The sequence below is a fragment of the Geospiza fortis genome, unplaced genomic scaffold (genome assembly GCF_000277835.1).
Source record: "Geospiza fortis unplaced genomic scaffold, GeoFor_1.0 scaffold54, whole genome shotgun sequence".
Classification (NCBI taxonomy): domain Eukaryota; kingdom Metazoa; phylum Chordata; class Aves; order Passeriformes; family Thraupidae; genus Geospiza; species Geospiza fortis.
In genome coordinates this window covers 8,009,552-8,021,693 of record NW_005054301.1, presented here as the reverse complement: position 1 = coordinate 8,021,693, position 12,142 = coordinate 8,009,552, and the positions used below count along the sequence as shown (strand labels likewise).

The window sequence follows — 12,142 nt, the reverse complement described above, 5'->3', positions numbered from 1 at the left end:
GTTTTACATAATTTTAAACAACAGCAACAAACCCAGGACCTAGGCTCTTCCCCCCAAACTAGGGCTTTGCCTTTTCTGGAAAGAATTTTTAAAATCCCAAAAAAACAAACAAATGAACCCCCAAAACTTCTTCAGTGCTTATTTTTTTCCCAAGGTTATGTTTGGTCTATAGTTTACATGAAGTAATATTTGTGAGCTTATAACATATAAATTAAAAAATTAGGTTGTTCATATAGCATTTTGTTTTTCAGAATGAGTTAATATAATTTTGTGTTTTCTTGACAGAATTGCATAAGAGCAATTTTGAGGATTTAATTTAGAAAAGCTTGAGTTCTTGAAATCAAAACTTAATAAAGAAGGTGACTTTTTTTCACTTTCAAAATGCTTTTTTATGTAGCTACCCAGTCACCATTGAACACATTTTTATTTTAGAATTCTCATTGTATTTTTTGCATGTAAATGCAAGTATAGACTTGCATATAAAAGCAAGTACCACTGCATGTTACTGCACAACTAAAGCTGGCAGTTAAGACAAAATGACTCTGTCTGCTGACTAACTTTAATTTTCTTTTGTGTTTCAAGGCAATGGCTACGCTGGGGCCACACAGGGTAAAGCCAGAACGTAAGTAAACATGGTCTAGTTTCACAAGACAGAACTTGCTGTGTCCAATGATGCAAACTGCATCCAGGCAGATTGTATTTGTTATAGTACTGGCGTAGTGATGGAGGATGGGGTGAACTAGTTGGAAGATGTGGCTTTTGTCTTTCTCCTCTCTCAGGTGCTGATACCTGTAGCTTGATTGCTGTTGCTTCTGGTGACACAAATTCTAGAAAATTATAAAAAAAAAAAATTCAGACTTCTAATGGTGGTTTACAGCAATTCATATTAGCAAGCTGTGCCAGTGTTTGCACAAGATTAAGCAGAAAGCTGAGAGCATCTGCACCTTTCAGGTGCATTTCAAAGGATGCTCAAATTGACTGCAAGCTACAACTCTGAAAAAGCAGAGCTGTGGGAAAGGAGTGGTATTCATATTTGCATATTTGGTACTGAAGAGGGAAGCATGTTCTTGCAAAGTAAAATCACATATTTGAAGGTGAGGAGGAGAAGGGACAATAGGGACGTAGGTAATGGCTTCTATTTGAAAATGAAAATACAACTTTTAATAATCTGACTGGAAATAAAAAGGTATATTGCTTCCAATTTTCCAATGCAATTATTAAAAGACAGACTACTGTTGGAAAAAATGTCTCTTCTATGTAAATAACTTGATGAAAGTGTATTTAACTGCCTAACTGATTCTTGTGAAGTTAATATAAATCACTTTTATTACTTAATTTAGCACCTGTCAAATTAGAAAAGCATCTCCATAGTGCTAGATCTGAAGAAGGAAGACTCTATTATGATGGCGAATGGTATGGACGAGGGCAGACGATATGCATTGATAAGAAAGATGAATGTCCTACAAGGTAAAGATTATTCAGCTTATGCAGCTCTGTACATTCATGTTAAGCAATAACTAGGATGATGGCAGTGAAGAGTAAGGCCTATGTGGAAATACTGCCACCTCAGTGACATTTACTAGTTCACCTTGGAAGACAGGTATTGAGATGAGTGCTGACTTGTGAAAGAGGATAGTAAAGGTTGGAATTGATTGAAGGGTTGTCAAGTTAGGATCTCTCTTAACAATTTAAGCTGTTACTAGTTTCTGATAGCCTTGGAGTAATTTTTTTTCGAGTATCTTAGGAGTTTGTTGCTTTGAGAATTTGACCCAAAAATACTTAATTATGGAAAAACACTTCATGCAGTTGAAGATAAGCTTTGTTTTCCATTGATTAGTGCTCTGAAAGAAGAGAGGAACTTTTTAATGGTATTTTCTTCTCTTAAGAAAGGTTCTGCCTTGGAACAGTCTAAATATTAGAGTGCAAATTTGGTTGAATGTTTAAGATCTATAAATGTGTTTTCTCTGTATGGACAATATTTGCAAATTCTAAAATTCAGAGTGTATTTAAAATTAAAGATATATATAACCTTTTACTGAATGGGGCAAATAAGTCTAAGCCTGGTGTTAATTAAATATGCACATGTACTCGGGAAAATTGACTTCAAATTTATGGGTCAGTAATTTACTGGCTGTTTCTTTTCTTCCTTATGTATGGTGTAGAGGAACAAATTTTGGTGTTTCTTCAGGGCTGAAACAGGAAGGTATTTTAGTAAACTACAGATTGTGTCTGAAATTAAAAAAACCTCTGGATTAATGTAGCAGAACACAGCAGTTGTAGTGGGCCAAGTAAAGATGTTAGTATCCAGTGTCTGACAAAAGCTAAAAGCTGGTGCTCAACAGGGCAGTCATGCAGTGGAGCTTTCCTGGGCTTTCAAGACCCCCACAATTTCTAAGACTAGAGGGAATTGTCACACTCAGTATGCAATAGATCTTTGTTCTATTAACTGTTTTGATCATTGGTTTTGTGCTTTCTGTTCTCCCCATCACTGTACTTGAAATGATATTTTTTCTGTGGGTATGAGGAGGGAGTTTTGTTCACTATTTGTGCTAAAGGTTACCACAAGGAGCATAAAAACAGGGCTCATTTAACAGGGAATCAGTAAGTCAGTTTTCAGTTTATTTCTTGTGATCTTGGCATAATGAGTAAGAGTTTAATACATTTTGTGCTTTAAATCTTGGCTTCAGGTTGTCCAACTTTTTTTCAAGTACTTCATATTCAATGTAATTTCAAGGCTTTTCTTGTTTTTTTTTACTATGGGTAGTTTATTGCTGTGTTTTCTCTGTGTGACTGTTGTTCTTATAAACAGTTAAAAAGTATTTGTACCTGTTAGGGTTTTCTTGTAAGAGAATAAAATAGATGGTGGAAACATTAGCTACCTTCACTTAAGATACATGCAGTTCCCAAGGAATTATGTTAAAACTCTCCTTAGAGTGGTGCTAGTATCTTTTGGGCCTAGCATTTACAACTAATGCATATTTTCATTTACTGTGTGGAAATACAGCTGCAGTTTTGAGGTTATTTTTAGCTTATAAGCTTTCTAAATTCTTCTTGTTTTTTTTCCCCTGACCCTTCTTCCCTCATTTTCTGTAGTGCCATAATTACAACAATTAACCATGATGAAGTTTGGTTTAAAAGACCGGATGGAAGCAAGTCTAAGCTGTATATTTCTCAGCTACAGAAAGGAAAATATTCAATAAAGCATAACCACAACTGACCGTTGCTCACTGGATGTGAAACAAGTGGTATTGCCATGCGTGATGTGCCATGGGGTGAAAATTGTATTTAATAGTGTTTTGTATTCCTTATCTATTTACACCAGTATCTAATGTGTATTGGTCGTGCTGTATGTAAGCTTCATATGGACGGCCTTCAGAAACCTGAGGAGGATGAATCCTGTTAACAGATATTTTGCCTCTAAATTGGGTCCAGTACCTAAGATGTGAAGTATGCTCTTCAAGTATAACGCTTCAAAACTTAACATATTTGTAATTTAGAAAAAATTATTTTTCCATTGGTGACCAGTTGGTGTGAAAAAAATTATAACCATAATTACCAGCAACTCACTTTATTTTCAGTGACTGTGTCATGCTTCTTTGTGGATGTAAATTTAGCCTGCTCAGCTGTTGCTTTTGAATAGATTGTAAAATGCATAAGCATCCTTTTTCCAAAGTGTACTGATTTATTTAAATTATTGTCCTCAACAGCTCTGCTAGTACCGACTGTGTTATATTTTGTAAGGTTTACTATATTGCTTGTAATGAGACAAAGCCAATATTTTGAACTATGTTTTTGAAGAGCACTTTTCTAGTGTAGGACCCTATTCTATAGCAGACAAATCATTGGTGATGTTTTTTCTTGATTGCCAGCAAAATTTATGCATAAGGTGGACAGTGTTGCTCCAACCTGTGTTATATTTAGCCCACAAAGAACGACTGGGGGGATGGTTACATAAATGCTGTTGCATGGCCTGCATGTTTGGTCCACAGTTGTATGAAATATGATGAATTTTTGTTAGGAAAGGGAAATATTTCCCCAGAAGTCATGTATCTGGGAGACTTTACACTGAGTTTTTCACCAAACACTATTTTCAAAATTTCTGTACCCCATTTCATCTTACTGTACACCAGAAGTATTTCATGCAGCTTAGGAAACTGAGTGTCTTTTCAAGTCTTGCTCTTTTAGCCACAGAGAAAAGTCCTAAATCTTTGATGTTACTGTGATGTGCTTCGAGCAACTAGAATGATAGATGGGATTGTTGAAGAATTGTTAACGTTGGTTATGTGCACTTTAATCTCCACTTATGATGATTCTTCTTGGAGAAAATAAAGCATCCATTTGCTTTAAATGATCACAGCAAATAAATATTTTTATTGTAACATATAAATTAATTGTCTCTTCTAGTGCAGGGTGGTAAGTACTTCCAAATGCCAAATCAGTTTCTGCTGAGTGATGCTTTTCTACAATTGTATGACATTATAAATCAAATGTACATAAAGTATCAATTGACATGTTGGCTTTTAACAATATGAACTGTATGTATACAGCTGTTTGATAAACTTTTTATAATTAAATATTTGCATTTTTTAACTTAGTATATAAATAAATGATCTGTGGTAGTGGACATCTTTTCTGTTGTTTTGCTCTTTGATTTTCTAGTCTTGTTGGAATTGTTTATCTACCAAATGGCAAAGGGAAATATTTTTAAATAATCAGAAGGCCTAAAGCTTTTTAAAAAAACTTTTGACTTGCTCCTTTTTCTTTGAATTTTTGAGAGTTTGTATGTATACATTTTGTTTGTTTTTACAAACTTTTAGAAAATATTTTATGGAAGCTTTATTCTGTGACACAAATCAAACATAAGCACTGTTAAGAATCTCATAATTGTTGACATGCTTGAAATCATTTGTGTTTCGGCCATGCTCTGAATGGTTTTGTGATTCACCCCTTTCCTTTTACCTCTTCTGTATTTTGCATCTCTAGCTGCAATTGATTATTCCTACAGCTTTTTCTCTTCTACAAAGCAAAACTTTCCCTCATAGAGCCTTGCCTCAGTCCAGTTTGGACTGATACTTCGTGAGTGTGGTTTCATAATTCGGAATAAACATCATTCATAGCAGCATGAGAGGTAATAATCACAGCAGTGTGAGTTAGGGATCAGACAACTGGGACCTACTCATTCCATTACTAGAAGTACAGGAAACTGAGCTGTGGCTTTCCTTTTTGACATGTCACCATTTCTGTGTATGTGATGGGAGAGCTGTAAGGTTGGTTTTTGTTTATAACTGGTTAATTATTTCATGCTTAGGTGAATTGTATTTGGTACATGCTTTGTATCTTTTTAATATTTGAACAGTTAATGTTTTGCTTGATCCAACATAAAATGTAAGAGGTCTTCCACAGATTTTAGTCCTTTGAAGTAGAGACATTGTTAGTCTCTTGGCCATCTGTTTTATCTTTTACACCACTGCATTAAAATTTTTCAAGTTTTGGTAGCATTGTTTTAACCTACAAATTGAATTTAGATCTGTGAAATGCCAAAAGGATTTCTGTAATATGTGAAAAATTAAGTAAGTGAAGAACAAAGGCACTGAGTGACAAAAATAACTTTCTGTACATGTATAGAAAGGGCTTCTCTGTCAGTAGTTATGTTTCAGAGGAGATGCAGTTTGGTTTTTGCCAAACACATAGAGCAAATTGATCTGCTCATCTTTCCCACAAGGAAGTATCTGATATATTTAGTTGGAATGCAATTGGTTTAACCTGACAGTACTTACTGTGTAAGTATCATGTGGATTTAGCTTAGGTATTTCATAATAAGCAGGTCTTAAACTTCCCAAATGCATTTGAATTTTGGCACTTTATCACAGTGTGTTTGTTTTTAAACTATAAAGATGGGCTATTTATAGTTAGTGAACATCTTACTCTTATTTGTAAGCCAAGTCTTGTGTAAGTAGCTCACCACCCCCATCAAGTGGTAAGATGATGAAGTACTGAAATTTTCACTCATTTTGAAACCTATGCTGTCTTCCAACAGTCGGTTCAATTTGTTCTGTGTGAGGTTTTGTGAGGTTTTGTTCTTTTACTTTTAAGTAGAAAGAAAAAAATAGGTTTAGACTTTTATCAAAAGATAGATGTGCTTACAGCTTCCCGTCTCCTGGAGAGATTCTTCAATTATTATATTATTCTTCAACTGTTACTGGGAAAGAACAGCCTTCCCTCCTCCCTCACCCTTTTTTTAGAGGACAAGGGAGAGAGGTAAGGAGAAAGAAATCATGTGTCCAATAGACTTTGCATATAAATAGCTAAAATCTTCAGGGCTTTAATCCATATGAGGCTTTGAGCAACCTGGTCTAGTGGAAGGTGTCCCTGCCCATGGCAGAGGGGATGAAACTTGGATGATTTTTAAGGTCCCTTTCAATCCAAACCTTTCTATAAATCTGTGATGAGAAATTGACAGATGACAGCCCTGTCCACTTACTTTGCCACAGCGTTTTACATGTGGCAAAGTAAGCTCTATTCTGAGGGCACGTGCTCATTCCTAAGCAAGTTCTTAAATATGCTATTCCCAGGCAGAAGCATGGTTGCTGCTGGAATTTAGACCAGGTAGGCAGTATATTACCTCTGGAATGGAATTTGCAGTCTGTAATTGAAGCAAAAGCAGAGCATGTATCCAGTAAACTTGACATTTCCTGGAAATGCCAGGAAACATAATTGTATGGCATTATGTATGCTTTTGTTTCTCTGCATGGAAAATGGTCCTGATGGATCAGATATGACTTCTACCATTTAAGACTCATTACTGGTTTTTTCTGGACAAAGCTGAAGATTGATGTTTTGAGCTGACTCTTATTTCAGTGTGCTGGCAGCCCTGCAGACCTCACTTCTAGAAATTTAACTTTCCCAGATGTTGCATTAAAAGTCTGAAGGCTGAAAATAATCTGTCAGATTCACTAGCCCTAGTCTAGGGCTAGATAATTTAGCTCTAGTTACCTAGGCACTGACTGAGACAACATCGCTTTATGATAGGAGAAAATACTGTATGATTTTGTAAGTTAGAGTTGTTTCAGATGGTAATGGCTTCAAAAAAAGGCCTAGTAGATAAACTTTTTATTTGTGTCAATGTTACTCTTTCAGTTTGGTTTCTCTGTATGAAAGAATATGAATGTGTAGGACTCAGGCCATTTTAGTAAGGCAGTAATCTCCAAATTTTCCTAGAACAGGTATTTTAACCACAGACATGATATTTTTTTGTAAGATTTGGCTTGCTAGATTTTTTAAAAATCTGGCTTAAATTTTGGACCATAGTAATTTCTTTAAAAAATAGAAGAATACAGAAATCCCACTGCTCAAGAGGTGTTTAGCAGCAGTGGAATTTGTGTCTTTTATTACAGAAGGAATATCTTCAGACATCACCACTGTCTTCGCAAATAAAAGCAATCTGGAATAGGACCGTAGAAATTAAAATAGTGGACATTATTTCATTAAACAGGGTAATATTAGTGGATTCTCCTTTCCCTATAAATAAAATAAATCTGAATCAATTGGCCAGAGTTGGAACATCGAATTTACTTTCCTTCATCCCCCTGCTCCCATGCTCTGGAGATCCCATGATGAAAGTCTGCCTGCAGGTGGCAGTAAATTTATGCTGAAACTACTTGATGGTAGTTTCGAATTTTCTGTCTGGATCCTGTTAGGTTTTTTTACAGTTTCTCTTAGTTATAGCACAACTACAACCGGTTTTAATCCTAATGCATACTAATTAAGGGATATTTGGAAAGAACAGTACTCAGAGTTCTAAAGGAGGATTATCTTTTGGTACTATACTGTGAAAGAAAATCACTATGTAAAGGCTTAGGAAGGAACAGAAATGGATTAGATTCTGTCTAGTTGCCATAGAAACAAAATATGTAATTAAACAAAATGAAGTACATCTCTTACATTGATGAAAGTGTTAAGGAAAGGTGGGACAATGCAATGAGTGTTTTAACCTGCAACACCAAACCCAGAAATAAAAAGAGGGTTCAGTTTATTTTTCTGATGCAATTTTGACTTGCTGCACTTTTTGTGCTTGGTTAACTAAAACCAAAAGGGTTGTGCTTCCTAGGGCGAATCTATAAAAAGGAGTGTCAATAATAATCAGAAGTAAGTAATGCATTGCAAATTTACGTCAATCCTGTTGCAGGTTAATAACATTAATATTATGTGATACGAATAACACAATTAAATGAATCTGAAGCACATGCCTTTTTTGAAAAAAAGCTTAACAGTATGAGCAGTTTAATTACACTTTAAAATAATCTTTAACAGATCACTTCAATGTTTCTTATTCTATATGATTATGCAACCAGTTTCTTACCCTTGCTCTATAGCTAATAAAGACAATGTCTTAACAAAAAAAGTGTGTCAAAAGAACTTCCTTTTAACCAGATAGTAAGTGCTGCAGGTTAAGGATGTTTCAGAGCCCACAGTTAGTGCCAGGTGCCAGGAGAGGGCACGTCGAGGTTTCTCTTGAAATGCTATTTACTTTTAAAAGAAGTTTAAGTCACATTCTCAGATTTTTCTTTCTCATTCTTCTGCCATAAAATTTCACGACTTAAAGTTCAGAAATGTAGCAGTGATTGTTACTTCTCTTTGTTAGCTTAACCTTGAAGGTGACTGCATTCTGCTATTTATAAATTGAGGAGGCTTATTTCCATGGTAAGATCTCTTATTTAGCACATCTCAGTGTGTGGCCCTGGGAGGTGGGTGGAAATTGGTTGGCTTTGTATATCACACTACCAACACTACCCTTCAAAAAAAAAAAAAAAAGAGAACTACAATATATGATTCTTACCCTTATTTCCTTCAGAGTAAGGGAAAAGTCAAAGAAATGCTGCATTCAGTTCAATGTATGACTTCAAGTTCAGATGACTATGCCAAAACATTGCTAAAATAGCAGAATCTACCTTCTACAGACCATGTTGACCTTAGAAGTACTGTATGTGGCACATCTGCATTTGCTTTCCAAGCTTTTATGTGGAATGAATAATTTCTTACAGTCCTGCTGAGACATAGCAGCCTTGATTTAACATGTATTCCCAGGGCTCTGTACCTTGGGGTGGAAACAAACTGGAGGACACGCTGAATGGACACAGAGAGCCAGCTCTGCTGCAGAGGCAAAGTGTGTCCAATATTCCTCCTCACTCAAAACCAAAAGGGCATTGGAGAAAAGGGTGAAAAAGACTGATTTATAGCATTTTCTGTGGTGGGGATTTGAGATCTGCCTGCCTTTTATTCCTCAAGCAACCAGTTACCTCATCCTCAGGTGTGTCTGCGTGTGTTGTTATGTTTGGCTGTATTTATACTGATTTCTAAAGCATCTGAAGTATTAGTCCAGGTAACAAACTCTTTCAGTGTAAGTATCTTTAAAAAAAATATTCCCCCAAACCCTACAAAAGTGCATTGATTTTCCCCACCTTTTTGGGGAGAGGGGGAAGCAAGGTTAGGATTAGGTTGGGGGTGTTTAAACACATTTAAATCCTCAATGTTTTAGGATACCTGCCACAGGTAAGACTTCTGAAGGCACAGCTTTTCAGTTTTTCAACAGACAAAGTTGCTTGGAGTTTCTCAAAACTATAAAGTCTACTGTAACTGATAAACTCTTAAGTGTTATCACTAGAAATTTTGTATTATCTCACAGTAATGAAAAACTGTCACAATTTACCTCTTGCCTTAAATTAACACCATGCTGTGCTCCAACTGTTCAGCATTGGTAAAATACCGAATTCCTAATTTTCTGTAGCTAACACTACACTGATGTTCTTATGCTAACTAATGTTATGACTCCTAAACCATCTACAACTACCTAAAGGCTGAGTCAATTCAATGTTGTTTTGATCCCTGACTTTGTCAGCCTTTCTTATAAAATGAGAGGTAGGGAAGGGCACATGCACAAAACCTTGGGGGATCAAAGTTGAAGATCCTTTTTCAGACCTTTTTCAGCCTGTTTTTCAAGCCTCAAGCAGTTGAGCAGCTCAGTCTGTTCTCAGTGTGGCTGCTGCCCTGCTAAGTGGCCTGAATACTGGTGGTACCCTAGAAATGGGAAATTTAGGGCAAGCCCAATCCCTGAAACGTGTGGGGTTTGTTTGGTTTTTTGTTTGTTTGTTTTCTGCCTAATCCCACGTGGCTTGTTTCTTATATCTGTTGCCATGTTTTCTGAGCTGGAGGCAGCCAGCAGAAGGCATTGGGTGCTGTCTAGTGGCAAAATTACTCAACATGAGAAAGCCCTATATGGTGGTGGGAACCACGCACTGAAGTGCTTCCAGAAAACATTAGTGATAACACAGGCAACAACTTCAACAAGTGAAAGTGCAAATCCCTAAGTTCTGGTGCTGAGGACACTCCCTGCAGGTGTGCATACACAGCTTCAGTGCCTGTCCAGAAATGGACGTGTATTTGAGTCAGAAATGGCATAGCCAGTTGCAGGCAATCACTCTGTGTGTTTGCTGTTGCCTCAAAATTAGGCAAAGCTTTGCTGCTCAGTTCCTAGGTGCTACTGAGAGTTTGGCTCTTAATCCCTGTGCTCATCTGTCCCCACTTGTAAAATAGCAATTACTTGAGGGGAAGTCATGAAGTTTAAGGTGTTTGACATTGATTTATCAGACTATTTGGTTGTGGGGTACCCTAGAACTAACAAAATAGGCAGCAGTTATGTTACACGGAATGCCCAACACAATAAATAAGTTATTTTGTGTTTAAAAGTATGAAGCAGGATCTAGTTTTTAGTCATTCAAAGGATTGTTTTATTGGAATGATCATTGGATTGAAGAACAAGTATAACTGCAGTAAGGCAAAATCTGTGTATGGTATGTAAACGCTAGCTGACCTTTTCAAACTTTTTACCATTTTAATAGCAAGAATCAAATCACAAATCAATTTTGTGAGTGTATAATTTCTGTCTCCAAAATTCACTTGTGATAAACAGCCTAAAACTCGGCACCTATGGAAAAAGTTGTGAGATCACATGATAAAATATATTATTAGTTGCACAACATTTACTAAATTCTCATCTTTGTCCAGGGTCTTTCATTCTTTGATTGTGTGGTCTTGCTCCTTGTATAACTGGAGTATTCATTATATCTCTAAATAGAAACCAAAGGAAAGCCTTTTGGGATGAATGCATTTTTCTTTTGTTTTGTTTTGTTTCTTTTTTTTTTTAGTTATTCCAGTGTTTGCATTTTAAATCGTTTGGGATGCATATAAATATTCCTAATGATTAGGCAGTAGTCAGCCAACTCCAACTTGCCTACAAATGAACATTTTTAATCAGGCTTCATCTGAATGGGGTTCTATCATAAAAATTTCACACTCAAACTTGGAGAAAGCTCATTGTTTCTCATTTTAAATAATGTTCATTCTTTGTGGGTTTCTGGTTGGTTGATTGGTCTGTTGGTGGTGTTGGTTGGTTTTTTTCCCCTTCCTGGGATATAAATATCTCAGTATTGTTTGAAATTGTATAGAAGAATCTTTTTTCCTTGCTATGTGGGTTGCTTTATTTTACTTTATAATTCAAGAAATATTTTTGTTACAGAGGATTGACCATATCCCACTCATATTTTATTTTATTTTATGAAGAAGGCTATCACAGCAAGGGCTATCTCCCAATACCTAGTATCAGGCTAATCTCATTATCTCCAATTTTAACTTTGGAAACATACAGAATCAGAATGTTAGCAATCACAGTTGGTGATAATAATTTGGAAAAATTTTCAACACCACCAGCTTTTGGGATTTGGCATCCTTTCCTTGGAAGGAGCTATTTCAAAGTGAGTAGGAAGTCACTTCCCTGGCCTTAAGGTTAAAACCCTCCAGCCAGGACTGGGCAGCAAAAGCATTCCTGATGCTTTAAAGGCAAGAAGTAGAAAATCTTGTAGTTGGTGGAAGAGGAGCAAGAATGACATTAGCCTCAGCCCTCAGGTCTCCTCTAACTCCCTCCAAAGGGGACAACAATGCAGGCTGTCACCTCCTGCCCACAAATTCTCACTTGCTGTAGCAAAGAGCTTTCTCTGAACCCCCTTGCTGCCTTGTCTGATGTAATTAAACAATAAAGAACATTTTAGAGTGAAAGGACTGATGGACAAACAGCTGGTATAGCAGTGTC

The 12,142-nt window shown here is 36.3% G+C and overlaps 1 protein-coding gene across 1 annotated transcript in view; it reads left to right on the top strand.

Annotated features, from left to right (window-relative positions):
- BRMS1L (BRMS1 like transcriptional repressor) overlaps positions 1 to 4,624 on the top strand; it is a 16,627-nt gene extending 12,003 nt beyond the window's left edge. Inside the window, exons 7-9 of the mRNA XM_005417485.2 lie at positions 583 to 622; positions 1,341 to 1,467; positions 3,094 to 4,624. Of these exons, the coding sequence (XP_005417542.1) occupies positions 583 to 622; positions 1,341 to 1,467; positions 3,094 to 3,217 (291 nt within the window). The 3' untranslated portion in view covers positions 3,218 to 4,624. The remainder of the gene's footprint in view (positions 1 to 582; positions 623 to 1,340; positions 1,468 to 3,093) is intronic.
- Positions 4,625 to 12,142: the final 7,518 nt, after the last annotated feature.